General features: G+C 38.4%; 1 protein-coding gene across 3 annotated transcripts in view; it reads left to right on the top strand.

Annotated features, from left to right (window-relative positions):
* Positions 1 to 21,843, top strand: part of LOC135212513 (uncharacterized) — a 129,561-nt gene that overhangs the window by 61,421 nt on the left and 46,297 nt on the right. For all 3 annotated transcript variants that reach the window (XM_064246026.1, XM_064246024.1, XM_064246025.1), the window contains exons 2-6: positions 1,203 to 4,684; positions 5,039 to 9,422; positions 13,544 to 13,622; positions 20,768 to 20,913; positions 21,045 to 21,143. In XM_064246026.1, coding sequence (XP_064102096.1) covers positions 1,206 to 4,684; positions 5,039 to 9,422; positions 13,544 to 13,622; positions 20,768 to 20,913; positions 21,045 to 21,143 — 8,187 coding nt within the window. In that variant the 5' untranslated portion in view covers positions 1,203 to 1,205. The remainder of the gene's footprint in view (positions 1 to 1,202; positions 4,685 to 5,038; positions 9,423 to 13,543; positions 13,623 to 20,767; positions 20,914 to 21,044; positions 21,144 to 21,843) is intronic.

The raw sequence follows: 21,843 nt of genomic DNA, 5'->3' as shown, positions 1-21,843 counted from the left end.
AAATATCTCGGTTGACGAACAGTCCTGCTCACGAACAAATCGGGTTATGAACCAGATGTTTGAAAATCTTTTGTTCCGGTTCGCGAACTGTGCTTCTGACCGGAAGCACACAAACATCCTCCCAAAGGGGTTCATTCAGAGCGCCCCAATTTTTTTTTCAGGTGGAGGGTGGAGCATCATCATAAGTACAGGCAGTCCCCCATTTATCGGCTGGGGTACGCGACAAGCCAAAACCGCCATTAACCATAACTGCTATTTATGGCCCCGATAACCTGTCATTGGTGCCTCTGTTAGGTATGCTAATGGTGCCAATCAGAGGGAGGTCTGGTTAGGTTGTTACGTAGTAAGGGGGGGTGTTGCTGATAAGCGAAAACCCCCATAAACCAAAACTCGGTGATTTATGGCGCTTATGGCTCCGATGACCGGAACTCTGCCCATTATGAAGCCATAAAAACATATCGCCAATAACCGAGTCCACTGATAGCCATGGACTGCCTGTAATAGTTGTTATGAATAATAATAATTTTAATAAAAGTTATTTTACAGTATCTTATCATATTGCATATATTGTCATGTATTACAAAATATGAACAGAGCTATTATGTGCCATTTGATCATGTGATTTGTCAGTTTCAGGTGTTGCTTTTGCCTCCAAATCGTTTTATTGTCTCTGCTCATTTTTCATTTCTTTAGCCGCAAAGATAATACCTGTAGCATGAAGTTAGTGGCATAATTTCTTAACACTTTTTCCATTGCATGATGGATAAATAAAAATGTACGTACTTGATTTTTATTTACGGACGTACTTTGAAAATAAGCTAATTATTAACAAAAACCGTAATGCAATTCTTAGTAAACGTGTTAGTTACGGTAACTAACATCAGCAAATGGCTTTGTATGAGCAAAAGAGCCTTCAGGTGGAGTTTTGCTCTACATAACTTGTACTGGAGGGAGAACTGTTTATGTGCTTCAGGGGATTGAAACTACTACTGGGAGAAGGAAGGTTTGTTTCAGTTTTTGAGGAGCTCAGTTCACTGCAAATGTAAGGCTTGAACTGTAGTTTTTCTTTGTAGTGAGTTTCTTGTCATTTAGTAATTAGCATATTACTTTGTTAAAGTAATGTAATGTATATTTTCTTTCTACAAGCATTTGGTCTTCGTCTTTTTTAAGTGTTACCATTTTCTTCAACTTTCTCCTTTCAGGTTATGGACTTACTGAAAGGATTTACAACTCTTGATGAAGTAGGAGACGACTCACAAGTAAGGAAACAAAATTTCAAGCCATCAACAGCAGCAGAAGAAATAGATTATTTAAACATCATTCTTGCAAATATAGAAAAACAAAATGAAATTGATAAACCTAAAGTTGAATTGTTAAACCATGCCAGAGATAAAGATGATGATACATTGATGCAAAATGGGCGTTCTGATGTGGAAGGGTCTTCTAATACAGAAACAAAAGAGGAGTTGTCCCATGCGGATGATATCTTGACTCAAGCTAGGAGGAGGAGGAGGGATCAGCACATATTGCATAGGTGTAATAATAATGTAGGAGAGACTATAAATGGCCATGTTGTACATACCGGACTTAGCACTGAACCCACCACTCGTGTGATAGTAAACCCTAGTTCTACTTCTGCTAGTAATCTGGAATCAGATTGTAATTGTAGTCAGACATCTTTAAGTGCTGATCTTGATGAGGATTTGGAAATTAATAATGTAGGAGCAATCAGTTTGGCAGTTCTTAATGATGGTGACGAAGAGGCTGGGAGCTCAGAGCTAAGCCCCAGTACGGCTTTGGATGCCAGCTTTGTTATTCCATTTAGTTCAGGGGTTGATGAGAGTCGAGGTGGTGTGCTTGAGTCTGGATATGATCCAGCAAGGGACACTTCATGTGGTTGTCTTTCAGGTGATGAAACTACGGCGGTAGTCAGCGAAAGTAGAACTTCCAGCGAAGAAACTGTGTCATCTAATATAGTCTTAGGTGGCATACATGATCTTTTGGCTTGTAATGAAGAGGAAGATCGGTTAGCTGCGTGTGATGAAAGCTGTGATCAGTCCACAGTCTGTGATGATTCAGCAGAACAGTCATCAGTCTTTGAAGAATCCTTAGATCATACTGAAGTGTGTGAAGAGAGTTTTAATAATTCAGAGAATTGTAAGGAGTATAGCACATGTGAAATTTCTTGTTCTCAACCTCAGGACAAAGAAGCTGAAGAAAGGAGCTTTGTTGATCTCTCAATAGTAAAGTCTGAACCTTTAGATCTAGATCCAGGGGAGGACTTTGACTTTGGAGGGTTTATTAATGACCCAGCTGAAGATTTCCGTATAAAAGAGGAGCCAAGATTTGAAGAGGAAACACAAGAGTACCCCCTTGTATTTAACCCTGGCTTCCAGACAGATGGCATATTTGGAATAAAACTGGAAGAATCGGTACCACCTGAACTGTTTGTTCCTGAACAAAGATTCCTTGTTAAAGATAAGTTTTATAGTAAGGAACAAGTTACTGCTGCCTACATGATATCTCAGTCAACACTATCTTCAAGTATCAACATGGCAATGTTTAGTGATCTTGGTAAAACTAATCCAGTCCTTCGACTGGATTATCTTGAGGACATGATTAAGAAACCAGAAATGCTGGTATTGGAAGATGCTGAAATTATAAAATTATTTGTCAAGAATTTTGGTTCCAATTTGGAGGACTGGAAAGTGAGACATAAATTTCCAAAAGTAACTGCACGAAAGCACACTGATAAAAGAAAAAAAGCTAAGAAAGACACAAAAGAGAGAAAACGAAAAGATAAATTGACCCCAAAACTTGAAAAATGTAATGTATCAGAAGAATCTGATTTTTGTGGTGGTGAAGGGGTAGATGTAAAGAGAAAACACAAAGAATTTAAGAAATCTAATAAAGGATTACAAAGTTTAAAGGAAAGTAAGGATAAAAAAAGTAAAAAGAGAAGCAAAAGTAGTTGTACAATTGATAGCTCTGATACTGAAAAAAGGAAAAGAAAGAAAAAGTCTAAAGCTTTCTCAAAAGAAATTATTGACAGTGATAGTTCAGATAGTGACTCCCAGCCAAAGAAAAGGAAAGTGGACATTTCAAGTGTTTATAGCTCTGATGAGGAAAAAGACAGGACAGAAGTGAAAAATAATAATGAAAATGAGAAGGGTGTAAAGGTTGATTCTCAGGGAAACAATACAGACAGCTGTACAATTGGAAAGAAATTAAAATCAGATTCTGTAAGAGAATCTGATCAAGGAGCAAATGATGGAAAAGGAGTTGCACATCTTCAAATCAAGGAATTGCCTGAGGAAGGGAAAGTTTGTCCGGATATCAAGGATGAAATTACTGACAAAAATTCAAAGAAATTTGAAAGTGAAAGTGTTGTTAGTGGCAAGCAGTCTCAGAAATCTGTTGTCACCACCAGTTGTGATGGTAGCAATAGTAGGTCTGCTAATAGTGAAGCAGAAAACAAATTTACAGGGAAGGTTTCCCATATTTCAAATTCAGAAACATCTAGTAATGCCATAAGTGATGTAGGGCACTTGAAAGTGATGGACGTGTCAAAGACGGATAGAGATGCCACAGAAAGAGTGAACGATAACAGTGCAGTTACTTCAGATAGAGAAAAAGATTTCCAAGGTACAGGTGTGAAAGAAAAAAATGAAATAATTGTGGGAGTGAGTGGAAGTGATTTTGAGAAATCAGACTCAAATCTTAATGAAAAGGGAGACTTCACTCAACTTACAGAAAGAGGTGAAACAGTGGTTAAAAAGAAAGAAAATGAAGGACCCCTGCTTGATAAAAATCAATTGGATAGTGTACAGAAAAACGGTGGACAGGCAGTGGATGTGTGTGAAGGTTTAAAGTTTGAAAATTATGAAGAAACCAAAGACTATACCAGTACTGGTGATAAAGCTATTTTAGGAAATGGAGAAATTAGGACAGGTGTTGTAAGAGACGTGGAATGTGATGAAAGTAAGACAAGTGCATACAAAGTTACAAAAGTTTGTGAAAGTGATTTAGGTATTGGTACAGTTACGGGTGTTAATATTGAACATGTGTTAGAAAGTGTGGTTGTTAATAAATTGGACGATGTGAAACATAGTGAGCTTGTAGATAAAATTCATATTGTTAAGATGTCAAATGAACAGTGGGAAAGGAAAAATGAACTTTCCAAAGAGAAAGAGGAGAGTGAGTTGATAATTCCTCCTAATTCATATAAGCCTTGTGTCGTGCGGTTAGATGATTTAATTTTAGACAAGAATTTTCACAAGGTTGTGAAAAGGGGCTTGAAGAAATTAGGGCTGAAACCTAAGAATCGAATACAGCATCATTCACCTTTGAAGTTGCTGGAAAATGACCTTTCAGATGACCAGGAAGAAAGATCAGATTACAGAAGGGGCGAACTGGATAAATTGGGTAAATTAAAGGAGTGTGGTAAAGAAAAGGAAGATAAAAAAGCTGAGAAAAAAATGAAAGAACTGAGAGAGGCAGAATTCAAGAGGAAGAAGGTTGATTTAGGGAAAGACAGGCGATCTTTGAAGGAGCTTAGTGAAGAAAGGGTACGTAGGCAGCTTGAGAAGTGCGAAAGGAGAACGGAAAAGGAGAAGTTGCGACAGACAAAAGAAGAACAGAATGCGCAGAAATTGCAGTTTCCTTCCATCGGCACATCATTCAAGTAAGTAATCTAGTATTTTGTTCTCCATATACTGTATTCTAGCATATGTGAATGGGTTGGGCCAGTTTGTTATGAATTCATGTAGTACTGAATAAATAATGGAGGCAATTAGGCTAGGCTGCTCTTTCATAGGTATTTTTAATGAAATTTTCAGTATGATTTTTTTTCCATCCTGTGCAAATGTCATATTTATAAAAAAAAAAAATAACTAGCTCTTAAACAATTGGATTATGCCAACCTTGAATCATGCTATATTGCTTAAAGATTTAGAATAGTGTAAGCTCTTAAGAGAATGTCTCACTAGTAGTTTCTGTAGTGATAATTTGGTTCAAGTGTGATAATTTTTCATTTCAGAATCCCCAAAAGGACTTCTTCAACTGCTAGTTGTCTGCAAGAATTACGACAGAAAGTTAATGCCATGGGTGGTTCAGTTGTTACAAAACGGGAAGATATGAAGAAACAGGAGAAGAAGTCAATGTATTCTTCTAATAAGACATTTTTAAACAGGAGAGGTGAGAGAAAAAGAGAGCAGCAGGTAGACAGTAGGAGGGAGGAAGTGGATGAGAGGATGAAGGAGCAACCAGGAGAAGAAAGGAGAAGAGAACACGAGGAAATTAAGAGGGAACAAAAGGGAAGACCACCTAGAGAAATTCAGGACAAAGAGACTCGTGAAACCAGGACTGATATGGTTGATAACGACACAAAAGAGAACCTGAAAAAAGAAGATAGTCTTCAAAGTAAGTGGGATAGAGAAGATAACTTAGAGAAGCATCATGTGTGGAAAGTTGATCCATCTACTGGCTTGAAAAGACCTCCATCACCACCTGCCTCCCCTGTTGTGGGTGGAGGTTGGATGCCAGCTTGGTCTGATGGAAATGAAGATATGGTTGGTGGGGTTAGCCCTTCTGATTCATACGGAAGTCTTCATGAGGAAGTGAGAGAGCCAGAAGTAAAGAAAGTCAGTGAAACTGAGAAACCAAGTTTGTTGGATTGGGTACATGGCTTATTTGAAGACCACCAGAAGTCTGATAATGAAGATAAGCCAAGTTTAATGAGTTTCGTTAATGAATTATATGGGGAAAATGCTGAAAAGGTGAATGATGCTAAAGAAGATAGTAGAGACGACACTATGTTTCATGAAACGCTTAAGTCTCCAGGAAACCATGAGTCAGAAAGAGAAAGGCCAAGCATGTTTGAAGAGTTGGAAGCTCTGACATCATCAGATGTCTTGAATTCAGATAAGGAATGCTCTTCAACAGAATGGAAAGAGAGGGCATTATTCCTGAAAATTGCTGCCATGGATAAGGAAAAAGAGCTCTCAGAGGCAGCTAGAGTAGGATCTGAGGAAGAGACTGTGGGTAAAGTAGAAAACTTGAATCAGGAGCACTTGTCTCCTCCTCTCTTGGAAGGAAAAACATCTCTATCAGATCCCTTACCCATGGATGGGAAAGAAATTTCTCATCACAGTGGTGAAGACAAGTCTCTCTTATTCGCCAAAAGAAAAAAGGAGATTTCTTTATGTTCATACAAACAGAAAGTGGAAGTACCTGGAGAATTGAATAAAGGGTCTTCAAAAGTGAAGGAGACTTCAGAAGATGATAAGAAAGAATCTAATGTAGAAACTCCTGCAGTAAGTGTTATAGAACGGCAGCAAGGTCAAGAATCTTCCTGTCGATTTGCCTCTGATGTTCCCTCCCCATCTGATTCGGTTAGTAGGATGTCAAAGGTAGATTCAGCTAAAGATCCAGCAAAAGATCCAGCTTCATCAAAAGAAACTTTAAAGTCAAAGGATGGGTTAAGTGAAAGGGAATCAAAACTACAAGACATGGATGAGGATGATATTTTAAAAGGTAAATTAGATTACAGTAACTTGGACCGAAGACAAAAAGTGAAACTTTATGAAAAGAGAAAGAAGGCATATTATGAGGTGAAGAAAAAGTTCATGAAGGAGAAGAGTGAACTTACTTCACATCAGCAGAAGAGAGCCAGATTTGAAGAGTGTGAACGTCGTAAAAAAGAGTATTATGACTTGAAAGTTCACTTATATGAAGAAAAGAAGAGAGAGAATGCTAAAAGAAAGTCAGAGGATAGAGGGTTTTATGAGAGGGAAAGGGAAAAGAAAAAGAAGAGACATGCTGATTTAAGGAGAAATGATAAAATAACAGTCAGTCTGAAAAGTAATTCAGATGAGGTCGATATTGAAAATGAGTATGATCCAGAGAATGCTCCCATGCTTGAATTGCCACCAGATCCTGATGATGGGGATGTTCCCTACTCTCCCACAGGAACGCCTATAATGGATGATGAAGTTTATACCATCAACACCAGAACTTCTTTATTAGATGAACAAGCATCTTTAAAGGAGTCACTTTCTAAACTTGAAAAAGTACCGAAGACTAATACTGAGGCAACACCCATTGAATCAGAAAAGATACAGTCTGTTGCACTAGCCATTCTTCAGAACATGAAACATATTGCAGCGCTGGGGGAAGTACAAGGAGTTATACCCTCTTCAGCAGCAGAATTACACCAATTACTATTATCTGTATCATCTATGAAAGGCTCAAATATTGATGCCTTGTTATCAGAGTTAACCATAGCTAAAAAGTCAGGAGAGAGAACTAGTGGAAAACCTCCAGAGGTGACTCTTGAGACCAAGTTAACGACCAAAAAATCAGTTCCAGTAGTTTCTTCACAATCCATCACTGCTACCACACCTACTGTAACTGTGTCTAGCACTCAAGCATCATCTACTTCTGTGACAATGACAGTTTCATCAAATGCAGTAGCTGTTTTACCAAAGCCTCCAAGAGCAGTTTCTGGTAAAATGGACAGCCCAGCTGAAACTGATCATGGCAATTCAAAAACCAAAGCAACCTCTGTGGAATCAAAATCAATAGCTCCCTCTTTAAGTGATCATTTTCAAGCAGCTCCAGTACCTGCCAAAATTGCTCCTTTACCTGCCAAAACTGCCCCTTTACCTACCAAAGCTGCTCCTTTACCTGCCCAAGCTGCTTCACCCGTCAAAACTTCTGCTTTACCTGTCAAAACTTCTGCTTTACCTGTCAAAACTGCTGCTTTATCACCCAAAGCTACTCCAATACCTTCTCAGCCAGCCCCTGTACCACCACCAGTGTCAAATGTTAGGCTTTCACCAGTTCCAGCCCCTGTTCCTCCACCCTCAGTATCTTTTGTCCCCACCCCAGTGCCTCCCCCGAAAGGGTCAACTCCTAAACCAGTACCACCTCCCTCTATACCAGTGTATGTTCCCAAAGGTGCTAGTCTGTTTCCAGCTCCAGTACCACCACCACTACCAGTAGACCCTCCTCCTCCACCTCTACCACCACCTCCGCAAGAGAATCCACCACCCCCTCCACCACCACCACCCCCACCACCCCAAGAAAACCCACCACTACCTCCAACTCCATTAGGTGAACTGCCCCCACAAGTTCCTCAATCAAGTGAACTTCCTCAGCAGATTTCTCGAACGTCCTTAAGTGACTCGGCGTCAGAGCTGTCATTGAGTGGTATACCACCACTAACGCCTCTAAAACCCTTGAGTGAAGTTCCACCCCCACCACTACCCCCACCACCACCAACAGTAGCTCCACCAACCTCTCTGAATAAACCACCACCACCATTACCTCCACCATCATTGAAAGGTCCACCACCATCAATACCCTCGGGAACATTGAATGAGCTTCCACCTCCATTACCCCCAGCTTCCATGAAACCCCCAACAATGTTACATGAACCACCGCCACCCGTGCTGCCTGTATCTTTGAAAGAACCACCTCCACCTATACCACAGGCCTCTTTGAATGAGCCACCACCACCAATACCACCAGTATCAATGACTGAGCCACCCCCTAATATAACTACAGTGTCACTGAATCAGCCTCCACCACCATTACCTCCAGGTGAAAGAGCACATTGTCCACCTTCTGCATCTGGAGCACCTCCATCCGTACTACCACCATTCAAATTGTTTCCTCCTCCAACTCATCTGGGTATAGGTCAGACATCACATATTTCCACTAGAATAAACAGTCCATTCATGGGTGCATTAAAAAGTTCTGGCCCCACTCATATACCTGCTTTAAAGCCACCCCCACCACCACCTAGTCTCCCAAAGGGTATATCAGAGTTTATTGCTGAAGTTCCTATGGAGTTGGACTCTGACAGCGAATATGAATATGAACCGGGAAAAAGTGACTACATTGAAATTAATCAAAGTGTGGAGGAGCTTCAGTCAAACAATCAGTTTTCATTGAAGAGTGTTGAAGAGGAACAGCAGTCTCCAGACAAAGATGATGCAAGCTTTTTAGCTGGATTTGGTATAAGTTTGGAAGATACTATGGTTGAAGAAGCCCCCAGTCTTTGTGATGTTGTAGACGATTTCTTTGTTCGTGGAGCAGGTCTGGAGAAAACCATTTCAAAGCTAATGGGTTCTTGTGTTGACAATGACACAAGTCATGAGAAAAATGAGAAACCCTGTCCGATGTCTGTTTCATCAAGTCCCTTGCATGCATCTAGTGTTTCAGTGGTTTCTGTTGCTTCTTCAAAAGAAGAAAAAAATGAGTGTGGTGCAGAATTGGACTTGAAGGAAAATAGAAATAACCTTTTTAGTGATGAAGAGCTATTGGCTATAGTGGAACAGACAGAAGAGGTGGTGGATCTGGAGGTGGTCTTTGCAAATGTCCAGAACGATCCCAAAAGCAGGAGGAGATTTCATGGGGTGAGTGTGAATAACTTTTTAGCTGTTTTAAATAGATTTACTGGTTGTAGTGTTTCCTGTAGGAATGCTTGCATGGTCTGCAATGCTTTGTCATACACAAGTTTGCTTTTACTGTAGATATAATTTTGGATTGATGTAGCTTTGGCATACTTACTGCATGTAAATGGTGAAGTGACTCTAAAACCTGTGATTTTCATTTGTGTAAATCTGACATCAGTTTCAAAAGATTTGATGTAGTTCCTAGCTAATTAGTATAGAACTATAAGGTCTACCATTTTTTCCTATTTCTACCATATATGTTATTAATTTCTTACAATTGCAGTATGTGTTTCAGCTTCTTAAGTTTGTTTGGTTGGTTGGAGTCACTAATTATCATTTAAAAAAGTTGGGGTTGCAATCATTGTCTTAAAATCCAGAATTTGGTGCCAGTTTGAATTATCTGCCATGTTTTTTCTCTTTCTCAATTTATTCCACAATTCTTTTGAAAGCTTGATGATAACGGTGATAAATTGCTGTTTTTAATATGACAATAGTTTTGACAGTCATCACAGAACATGATTCTGTGAAAAATAGTGTCTGATTGATGTTCTGAGAAATGTATTGGGCTGTGAATGCACTTTCATCATCTTAAAAACGTACATGTGAGGAGAAGTTTGGATGCACCATTAGAATTGAAGGTCCTTTAGTTGTCAATATTCAAGAATACAATCTGGTTGGAACCTTTGAAAGACGAATGTCTACGTAAAATGTTTTGTTTGGAGAGAAAAAAAAATGTAATTTGGCCGATACCACTTTTGTCACAGGTAGTAAATTATTAATGAGAAATTGAACAAGCGCAGGAAAAATTAGTTTTGAATAGATGATTTTTCAAGTCAAAACAGTGGTGTAAAGTTTTTTGGTCATTGTCCTTTTTTTAACCCTCTTGAATTTTCCTTTGCCCTCTGTTATTTTAAACTGCCCTCTGTTATTTTAAACTTTGTTGGAAGGCTTTTTGTGGCATTCAAAGGCTAATGAATGTGTCACTGGTATATGTAATGACTTAGTTTAGAAAGTTAATGGTCAATTCCTTAAAAATGGTGCCAGAATACTTTTGGTTTATTAAAATTTTTGAGGTAATTCATAGGGATTCCTCAAAGGGCTTCTGTGGAAGAAAATTAGCATGCTTAAAGTTAGATTCTCACTTCACACACATGCAAGAAAAGGAAAGCTAGTTTATAGAGTAAAGTGGCCCAAACTGTTCAAGACAGCAGAATATAGTGATTGTACTCTTAAAAACATATTATGAAACTAAATTAGAAACTAGACAAATTTTTATTGAAGTTACTTTATAACAAAGGAATAGAATGAGAAATCTGTACATATTATGAGGTTCCTTCAGGTAAGGAGTCTGATTCTCAAAGGACACTCATTAGCAAGATTTAGTTAGATTGGATATAAAGGAAGCATTGATATTATTGAAATTCAGAAATGTATCAAGCTGGTAGGAATTGGTTGAAGAAGGGACTTGGTAGAAATGCACTGATATTAATTATTGTATTGCCACTTACTGTTAATATGTATACTGAATTGTCTTTAATTTCCTTATACTTTTATTTTAAAATTTTATTTTGCTTACTGTTAAATTGCTGTTTAGCAGTTGCAAGGCTTTTTTTGTAAATAGAAATACAAATGTTAAATACCTTAGTGGCGTTTTTGAGGTTTTGAGTGGAACTTGTTCATTTTCTTTTAATATTAACTTTTAATATTGGCAGAATTGTAGTTGTTTAATTATTGTAATGAATATGTCTATATCTTAAGTGTGATGGGACTTGTAATTCTAATCTATCATTCACTTCTCCATTTTTCTATTTGCTCAGGCCATAACATTTTATGGTTAATCTAGCTAGGCTGGTTTTGTAGTGCTTTTCCTTTGAAGTTTTATTTTGTGCTTTTTGAGGTTTATGGTCAGACACATTTTGCAAATGTTTTGAACTGTCTTGAATGACGAAGTTAGTTGAAGGTTATTTGGCTCCAAAACTTATCACAGTCAAGTATAGTAAAGTATTTTTAAGTGACAAGATTGCATTTGAGGATGCCGAAGTTTAGAAGAGGGTTAAAGTTATCTGTATCCAGGCAGTTTCATATAGTATTGTCCTCTGTACATGTAAACAGTGGTAGTAGAGATTTGTTTGAAACTGAAAATCTTTTATTTTTTTTATTTTATAAAGAGGCCAAGGTATAGGTGTACATTATATTTTTTTGATTTTTTGAAGAGGCCATGGTATAGGTGTACATAACTGAATCACATACTTTTCATTTTGTTCTAGTTTGCCATGGCCAATGTAGATTGATATACTTTATTATGTATTTTTTTCATGCAGACATCAAGTACAATTTAAACCTCAAAGAATCATATCATCATTGTCACAAAGGAAATTGAGGCAGCATTCTATATATGGAGAAATATTACTTACAAACTTAGTTCAGATTTTCAGAGGATTTGCAGACTTCATTTTCAATTTATTTAGTGTTTGTAGTAGGCAGAATCACCTGATTTCATTATTGCCTTCTTTTAAAGTTGTATGCATAGGATTTTGTGTTTGCCAGCAGATGTGGAAGACTGCATAGTTTTATATGCTTTTGATAAATGCTATCAAAATTACATGTTACATTTTGGTGGTGTGCAACTGGTTATTAATCAGGGGGCCCTTGAATGAGCTCAAAGACTTGGTACAACTCATCCTCCTAACTCCTGGGTCAGGGCTGGATATAGTATAGACATATGTAAGGCCTTGCATTTCTAGTAAAGACTTAATGGGTACTAGGATGACTTGCATTTTACCACTTTTCAGCTAAATTCATGTCGCTTATAATCCTTCCCCCTTAAAGATTGTATAGGAATGGTAGTGCTGTATAGGAATGGTAGTGCATGGGTAAGATGAAGTATGCAGTATTTTGCAGAGCACGTCACATTTTTTACTTCAGTAGTTACACAGTAGGTCCCAGCTTGATTTCATGCTTTTTTCGTTGCTTGTTTTAACCAATAAATGGGCTAAACTGCTTGTCATTTTTGCTAGCACTTTATTTTATAGTCATCAATTATTATGCATGTTTTTTTTCTCTTGCAAAGGGAGTATTGTTTTGGAAATATTTGTATGTTCTGTAGTTGATTTATTGAGGGTATTTTATACTGTATTTATATATATTTACTTGTAAGGTCAGAGGAAACACAAGGCACGTCAAGTGGCTCAAGCTTGTTAATTCTTGCAGTGTTTTTTCGCATAATGTATAGGTATATTTTGGGTATGGTATGTTTTAAATCATTATTTTTCACGGGTTTCAGTATATTAGATGTAAAGTTGGTTCTTGTTTATAATACAATTCAGTGTTTAAAGAATAGTAATTTGATCACTGAGCAGTTATTCAAATTAATTTAAAAAAAAGACAGTAAAAGAGTGTTAAGTCATTCAAGAAGTCCAATGAATGGGGAGCTTTTCTGTATCCCTCTTCTCTGTTGTCTTTTCAGGTTCAGTTTCTGGGGGAAGATTAAAAGTTTAAAGAGGAATCTAGAAGCAGGGAAGTCTGTCACACACTGAACTGACCCAATCAGTAGGACCCCTTCATCTGTCGCCAGCTTCCATCCAAATGCAAATGGTTATCAAGTGGAATGAATGTTTGAAATTGAGAAATATAACAGTAGACATTAAATAACGGCTATAACAACTTGTTGTTCCATAGTTGCGGTGCATTGCCACGGTCGTTATTAAATGTTCAACATTCTTCGTGTATTGGAAAAGGCCTTCTCACAGTTGGTTATATCAGCAGTTCTTATGTAGTCTGCAGTCATATAAAAAACACTGGAGTTGCTGCTGCTGCTGCTGCTGTTTTGCAGCAACCAATATTTTGTAGCATTGTTTGAGAACCAGGATATTACATGTTATCTTGTGCTTTGCATGCCTTGTGTTTCCTTAATGACCTTTGACCTCTTGTGTCAAGCAGTATATTATATTGTTGAACCTCAACTTTGCTCAAGAGGAAATAAATTAAAGATGGAAGTTTTTAATCAGGTTTTTAATGATTGGTGTCCTTAAGTACAGTATTGTTTATTTTTACTGTATAGTGTTCCTCTCTTTATTTTTTAGGATGAGTCATCCAGTTACTATCAGAAAACTACTTTGGCACAGTCGGTCATCGACCAATGCAAGGATATTCCTCTTGTTGGTAAGTTTTTATTCTTTTGTCCTTGTATTTTGATTCTCTCTCTCTCTCAATGGTAAATTAAGTAGTGAATTGCCTGGAATTTATCCCATTTTCATTGTGTGAGTGCCCACAGTGAAGAATAGGTAACAGATAAAGTATGGAAACTGACCACCAAAGTTAAATCACCCCAGATTTCAACATTGGAAGTGGGTCTTTCCAAGAAAGTAATCTATCAAATCTTGCCATCGAAGAGGTCATTATCACCACCCCACTTATAGTTATTGCCAGTATTGCATATTTACAATGTACCCCAACTCTTACTTTATAGTCACTTGAATTCCTCTCTCCTCTGTAATTGTCTTTATTCCAAGTGTTTCATAACACCTAAACCTCCACCTCCCCTGCTTGTTTGTTGCCCGTTGTAATCATTAGTAGTTGTGTCTTTTGTATTGCTATAACAGGCAGTCCCCAGTTATTGACGGACTTGGTAATGGCGATCCAGTATTATGGCGCTTGTTTAGCACCATAAAATCAGCAATTTATGGCACCATAACAGGCCAAGTTTCTGTTATTGGAGTTATGGCGCCATAACATACCAAACAGAGGCACCATTGACAGCTTGGCCCCATAAATTGCCGAGTTTCTGTTAATGGCGGTTTTTGCTTGTCAGCATCCTGCCGAAAACTAAACCCCCGCCGATAACTTAGGACTGCCTGTACAAGTATTTGGTGGTATCTGTAGTAGGAATTTTGTTGATATAGATCAGTCTGGAAATCTCGAGTAGTACCCTCGTTATTCAACCTTAAGGTAAGGAAAAATACTTATAAAAAAAGAAAGAATTATGTAACGCCGTGGATGTGTGCCACCCACCGTATTACCATTTAATTAACTGAAGATCCGTGTTGCAGTATGAACAATTGTCTGATTATCCATCTGTATATCCATCGAGGGGAGTGCAAAGTTGTCTGGACTTTTCATCCATATTTCCTGTAAATGTATCCCACACTGTTCACTCTTCATCCCCATGGTAGTTGCAGTTCACAGTCCTCATCTCCACAGCAAGTTCCCTCAATCACTCCCCTTAATCCTCAGTATACCTTCCAAATAACACTCAATATACCCTCTTCATCCGTAAATCTTTTACACTACTAAAAATAATTTAACATTGGTCTCCAACTTAATTCTCCAACCTTTTATTTTTCTCCAACTTAATTGTCCACCCATCCCCTATCTTAATTAGTTCCTATACAAACCCTTCTAGGCCCCAGTGGCGTGGTTGGTATGGTGTTGGCATCCCACCTCGGTGGTCGCGGGTTCGATTCTCGGCCATTCCATTGAGGAGCAAGAGAGATGTATTTCTGGTGATAGAAGTTCACTCTCGATGTGGTTCGGAAGTCACGTAAAGCCTAGGGTCCCGTTGCTGAATAACCACTGGTTCCATGCAACGTAAAAGCACCATACAAACAAACAAACCCTTATAAAACCCTTAGTCACAACTGTATGAGAGCCTGATTGCAATGCTTCAAGACCTTTTATCAAGGATAACTGCATCTGGGAAGAATTAAACTACATACCAGTATACAAGCAATCATAACAGCCAAGCTATAATTTTTGCCTCAAAGTTCTTATTAAAATGCCATTCACAACAATCAAGATTTCCTTCAGTGTGTAGTTAGTTAGGTTTAACCTCTCGAAGAGAAACTATGGTGAAATAAAAAGTTTACTGATATGGACCCACTGGGATGAATTAGCTAAGAAAATTGAACCTTGAAATCCATTGAATCATTATTTGACTGACAGGAACAATGTGATGTGCAACTGGTCTTCTTGCACCCACGATTGATGAGGTGAGTAACTGTGGCTGGAGCATCTGCTAAGTGCTTGCCAACAGGTCAGCTTCTTCTTGCCTGCAAATCGACCTGTTACGTCGGCTCCAGAGAAGGCATGAAATCCTGGTAAGGCTTCAGCCTTTGCATCACCAAGTGCATTCACAATTGGTCCCAGTGGGATGACTCACTTCTTATTCCCCACACCAGTGACGACAAAGTATGTGTTCCTACAAAGCTGATGGTAACATTGGATTGCATGTGTCAGTGTCAAGTCACTGAATGTGTTCTGTTGCTCCTCTTCAAACAGCATCCAGACTGTGCAGGATAAGTCTCGTGTCAGCTTCTTGGGAGCTGCAGAGATACTGAACATCCATAAAGTTTGAGAGGACCTCTTGCCATGAAGTCACTATGGAGACCTTTGGCTTACCCTCAAAGTGGTTGAGAGCTTTCTTTGCAAGATAAACTGTCAGTTCATCTTTGGTTGTGGTACTGGGTAGGAATTGCTTTGCTGACAGCTTGCCAATTATTGCATTGTCTGTGCTGTGATAAGCAGTTGCAGGATTTCCACCCTGGTGTCTCTCCTTTGTGGGCCCTTTCAATGAAGGGAGATCATAAGTCATTTGATAGATGGAACTTATATTCTCTGCCAGTAAGAACTAAGAACTAAGCAGTCAATCAATCACATTCTCTGCACTTGCTGTCCAGCGTAACTATGAAGTGATCAGCCCATTGAGCACATGTCTTGACCCAATGTGGATAACCCATTGCCTGGAAAATTGCTATTCCAAGGAAGGTGTAATGGGAGCAGTGTCATTGGTGACATCCTCTGGCTGCAGATCAACACACATTTTTTTTGGCTGGTCCTCAAGTACAGATATCAGCTTGCAAATAGTGATAGTGTCATCCTTAGCTCTACTACTTAATCAGCCATTTTGTGTTTCACTGACATGCTTGCTCCATGTCTTCAGTTGAACCTTCGCTCTGGCCCAGATACTGGGCCCAATCATGATGATGGCATACTTCTGCTCAGTGTCGTCTTGGTTTCATACATCTTTCTGCACCTCAGCTGGCATCATAACTTTTGTGATGGTAATGGGGAAGTCTTTACCTTCGTACTTCATAGGATTCTTGGATGATATGAGCACTGTGAGTCGAGCAGTGTTCTCTTCCTGCCCTGCCCAGACAGCCAGTGACAGGTCATGATGTTCCTAACGTGTAGTTGTTAGTGAGGTATCCATCACATGTGCTTCAGCAAGCCTACTAAGCTCAGGAGCTCCAAGGAAGAATCTCGCGAACACTGGCTTTCTGCGTAATGCCCACAAGTCCTCCAGTGACTTTCATGGTGTGGTTCATGTGCTCAAAAGCAGGATCCACCTCAAAAGCACAGAAAATGATTGGTTTTGTTGACTGACTACAAAGTTTCCATTTATGAACTCCTGATGTATGGTTGGATCTCTGCTCTGAAGGGCTGTCATCTCTGCAAAGTAAAGTGGAAGCAGCCTGGTATAGTACTCTGGAAAAGGGGATGCTGAAGCGTCCAAACATGGAGTAAAAAATCCTTCCAAGAATCATAAGTAGAAACCGTAAGATGCTCCCTCTTCTTGTAAAATGCCCTCCACTGCGACTTAGCCCTGGAACGACATTCCGGGCTAGGATTAGTAATGGAACAAAAAATAGATCGGGACCTACTGGATGTTGTATGGGGATCTGTAATGATAGCAGCCAACAACCTGGAGCATGGAAAACCCTGAACACTTACACACAAGCGTTGACGAGGCCTTGCAGATTCAGAGGGCTCCATGATGATAATGAAGCACACACAAACACACTGAAAACAAAAAGCAACCGGCTTTGGAGGAGAGCAGAAGCAACTACTCTCCAAGGCGGTCAAAAAAAGACTGGTGCGTCATGAGGTTCCAAGCCTGGCCGGTGAACAGCATCCTCCTCGTATACACATGAGTTTGCAGATACCACAGATTCCTTGCTTTACAAACTGATTTGTTTTATAACTGGTTTCTAGCTGGTGCTAGAAGGCTATCTTATTGTTAAGACCTTAGGTTTCTTAGCCATGAAAACCACAAATTTATATAAAATTTGTCATTTTATTGATATTGTCCCCTGAGAGTATATTGTGATGTTTAGCCAAATGAATAAAGGCCACTCCTACCTTGTCAACCTGTTGTGGGTGGATCTGCAATTTCAAACAGTTTTGTTTGTTCATTGGTATAAAATATTACTATATCATAAACATGAACCAAGCCAACTCTTATCAAGTCAGATCTACCTAACCTCTTCACCCATCTAACTGAAACCCCAGCCCCTCCCAGCCAAGAAACTGCTGCCCAGCTCCACCCACCTTACAAAGCAACCCCTTCTCAGAGTTCCTCTAGACAGTCTTATAGGACCCCCCCTCGCCCATAGTGCCCAGCTACAGGTATTCTCCTACTTACGATGGGGTTAGGTTCTGAAAAAACCATTGTATATCGAAAAAATCATATCTCGAATATAGCCTACCCTACAATACATAGTATAGTACTTATACATATATGGCATAGTAATTATTAATTTCAGCTAATTTTCTAGGTTCAATGCATATTGGCTTATGATAAATCAGTACTCAGAGAAATTGAATAACATTAGCCTAGCATATACGATGATAAATACCATGATAAATCGAACTCAGATTCGGACCGATGTCGGCATAATTGAGCAATGCTTATCAGGCTGCTGACACCTACATATAGTTTTGGAATAAAAACATAACGAATATGCATCTTTTCTGTGAATCTTTTAAAAATTATACATTACTCTATCCTATTATTTTGTATGTATTCTCATATTATGTATCATATATAAAATACTAACAAAGCAGTCAGTGGTTTGGTTTGAAAATCAGCTGATGGCAAATACGAGTTTATTTCTTCGTATTTAACTCAATTCGGAGCGAATTGCTTTGCCTCTAGTTAGCATAAAAGAATATCTAGATACTTATATGAAAGAAGGTAATCTTTTTGTTATAAGACGTGTTAATTTTAAGTTGAAATATGAATTTAATACGTCTCGTTGGGAACTAAATTATTATTTTTTCCTTAACAGATTGCTTTGTGGGCATGTTTTTTATTGTGAAGGAAAATTACGTGGTTCCGTTTGCTATTTTCGCTTGATTTCGTCTTAGTACAAGCTTTACCGTAATTGTGAAAAAGTTAAATATATCTTAGTTTAACCACACCACTAAGCTGATTAACAGCTCTCCTACAGCTGGCCTGGATGATTAGATGCTTTTACGTGGCTAGGAACCAACTGGTCACCTAGCAACAGGACCTACAGCTTATTGTGGGATCCGAACCACATTATATCGAGAATTAATTTTTATCACTAGAAATACATTCCTCATATTCCATGTTGGCCGTGCTGATTGGTAGCCAAGCACGAAAACCACTCCTCCAACAAGGAACTTATCAGCGTGAAAACAGCAGTGAACTGTATTCTTTCAAGACTTGAAGTTTTGATTAAAATTAGTCTCTCAGCTTTATCAAAGTTTGAGTTTGGTCAGACAAGTGTACGGCGAGTTTTATCTTTGTTACCGATGCACAATAACAGTCATTAGAAGCTCGAAAAATGTTAGCTTCAGCTACAACTTTGTTTAAATTTAACAGTATGTCTCCTTGCTGATCTTTAATATATGGCAAACAAAGTTATTACTTAAAAATATATTGGTCCTATTATATATAACGTCATTTATAACATAACTGCGGTAATTGTTTACTATCGTACGATGGGTGAAATATATGCCAAATGGATGTTATCTAATTCAGTTGTACTTAGCAAAACGTTTCTCGTTTGGTTGTTCATGGCTGTATACATTTACCAAACGAGTAAAACGTTAAAACAAAACTTTCATAATTCTCTCTCTCTCTCTCTCTCTCTCTCTCTCTCTCTCTCTCTCTCTCTCTCTATCTCTCTCTCTCTCTCTCTCTCTCTCTCCTCTCTCTCTCTCTCTCTCTCTCTTATCTTCTCTCTCTCTTTTATAAACTAGAAACAGAAGACGGAAAGTTAGGCTTTTTTTTTTTTTTTTTTAACAAGAAGACAGGATAAAGTTAGGCTATTGTAATTTGGTCTCTCTCTCTTGCTGCCTGGTTGTACGCTGCTGGGCTGCACCCGTTACAAGCGAAATATAAAAATATATTTTCAGAATATTGTCGTATCAGTATTAATTCCTAACCCCATCGTAAAATCGGATTATCGTAACGAACACTACCTATCTGACTCACCCCACCATCACTATCTTGTAAACTTCCCCAGGCCTCTCCCACCCCCCAAAACCCTTTTTCAGGCTGTTTGTGTTTAAGCAGTGTTACCATCACCATTTTCCTTAGGCCTTGCAGTATTGTCAACTGTTGGGTATCATGTATTTTTTTCTGATATTTTAAAATTTAAGTAGTATCATATATCTTTGGGCCTTGGTCTCTGGTGTCCAGTTGTGTCCAGATAATGAAGAGTTCTGTATAATGGTGATCCAGATAATCCAGCGATTGCTGTATAAATTTCATGAATAAGCTGGTCCTGAAGTAACCCCTCATAGAAAATAAATGCCAAGCCACAAAGGAAAAGTTTCTGACAGATAACCCCCTAAAAACAAAGGGCACATTGAAAAGAAAATTAACCATTCCCAATTGTACCCATGGTAAATACTGGTGGCAAGTGGCACTACCAGCTCTATGAGAAATTCTTTAAACTACAAAATTTCTACAAACCATTATACTGTGAGAACAACATGGGTGGTGGTGGTGGTGGTGGTGGTGGTGAATCCCTAGCCATGAACAAGGGGGCAATACAGAATGTAATTTTGTTATTCATTCATTGATACACAGGTCAAATATTTCAGTCATTTTCTTCTTTCTTTCCCTTGTTTCTTGCATTTCCATTTTGTATTGAGTACATGTAGTACTGGCTTCGTATTTCATTATTTGGATGAAATTTGTCGAGTTAACCCTGAGATTTATGATTAAAGGTTGATGAAATTTGTAGGAAACCTTAAATTGGTTCATTTATTGTTTATTAAATTTTGAATAATCAAAAGTCATGCTACTAAAATATCACAGTAGAAATTTTAGGATTCCAGTGACTAGTCAGTCTTATTGTGCCCTCTTGATTTGTAAACACAACTTTATTTCTTTATTTTTGGCATACAGCATGCAAGTCAAACCTTTATTTGAGGTAATTTTTTATACCAAAATATCAATTTTTACTCTTAGCATACATTATATTATAGAGTATATTCAAAGGTTTTGATTAGTTGTAACACATTTTAATGAGAGGTGTTCTGTTTGATTTCAGGTTTACAATATGTGTTGGAGGTGAGGCCCCATCCACAAGCTTCTTTGGATGAAGTTTATTATATCTGTTCATTATGTTCAAAGAAAATGAATGCTCACACACTGATTGCTCACATCAAAAGTGTACCACACAGGCTTAAATTTTCGGTAAGTTAATGGGCATTATTGTCAGATGTATTTTTATTTGCAATTGGTGATTTTAAGTGAAATATGAAGGATCATAAGTCTCTTACTTAACTGGCGTAGGTTTTTCTTCATTGAGTTTCTTTTCATTTCAGGAAATTCATTGCCGGGACATATTTTCCAAGTTTGGTACATTTACTATCAAACAATGGACTGCATCCTTAGTGAAAGAGTTTACAGACTCCCTCTTGGATGTAAGTCTTTATAATACTCATTTTAATTGCATATTTTTGTCCTTGAAATACTGCATGGAGCCTTCTGCATATGATAATTTTAATGATAATCAAGACAGCCAGATAGTGCCATCTTCTTATTAATTATATTAGCTTTATTAAGTCATGAAAATGTAAATATCTACTTTTAAGTATTTGTAGCCTTATAATTTTGGTTCTTTGGGGATACGAAGCTGTGCTTTTGTAAATGTAGTATCTTGTGCAATGTGCACTTCAGCTGTCCTTGACAATAACAAGAAAAACAAAATCATATTGGGTAGGCCTAAGTACCTCATGGCCTAAGGCAGCCTACCTCATCCATTTTGTTTTCAGCTATACTAGTTGTTGGGTGATGATTCATTCTCCCTTTTTGATGCCAAGATTCTTGGTGGCCCAGTGTTGCACGTTGAGTTTTTATAAGGGCTGGGTGTGGTGTTAGTTGTGACTTGCGATAGCTTTGTTTTGGTGTGCGAACCATGTGCCCCCCTCGTCTGTGAAATGGCTACTCCCTGACAAAAAGCTGGGTATATGACATTGCCTGGGTAAAGAGAATCCTTGCAGCAAGTTATTTCCCCAGTGGGCAAAACTGCATTCTGTTAGTGACTCCTGTTGAGAGGGAGTATTAGAGGGACACCAAGTGCACAGAATGTGAATTGGCTGATGCCACAATAGAATTAACGGG

This window comes from Macrobrachium nipponense, chromosome 41 (assembly GCF_015104395.2).
Source record: "Macrobrachium nipponense isolate FS-2020 chromosome 41, ASM1510439v2, whole genome shotgun sequence".
NCBI lineage: Eukaryota > Metazoa > Arthropoda > Malacostraca > Decapoda > Palaemonidae > Macrobrachium > Macrobrachium nipponense.
This window is presented reverse-complemented; position numbering and strand designations above follow the sequence as displayed.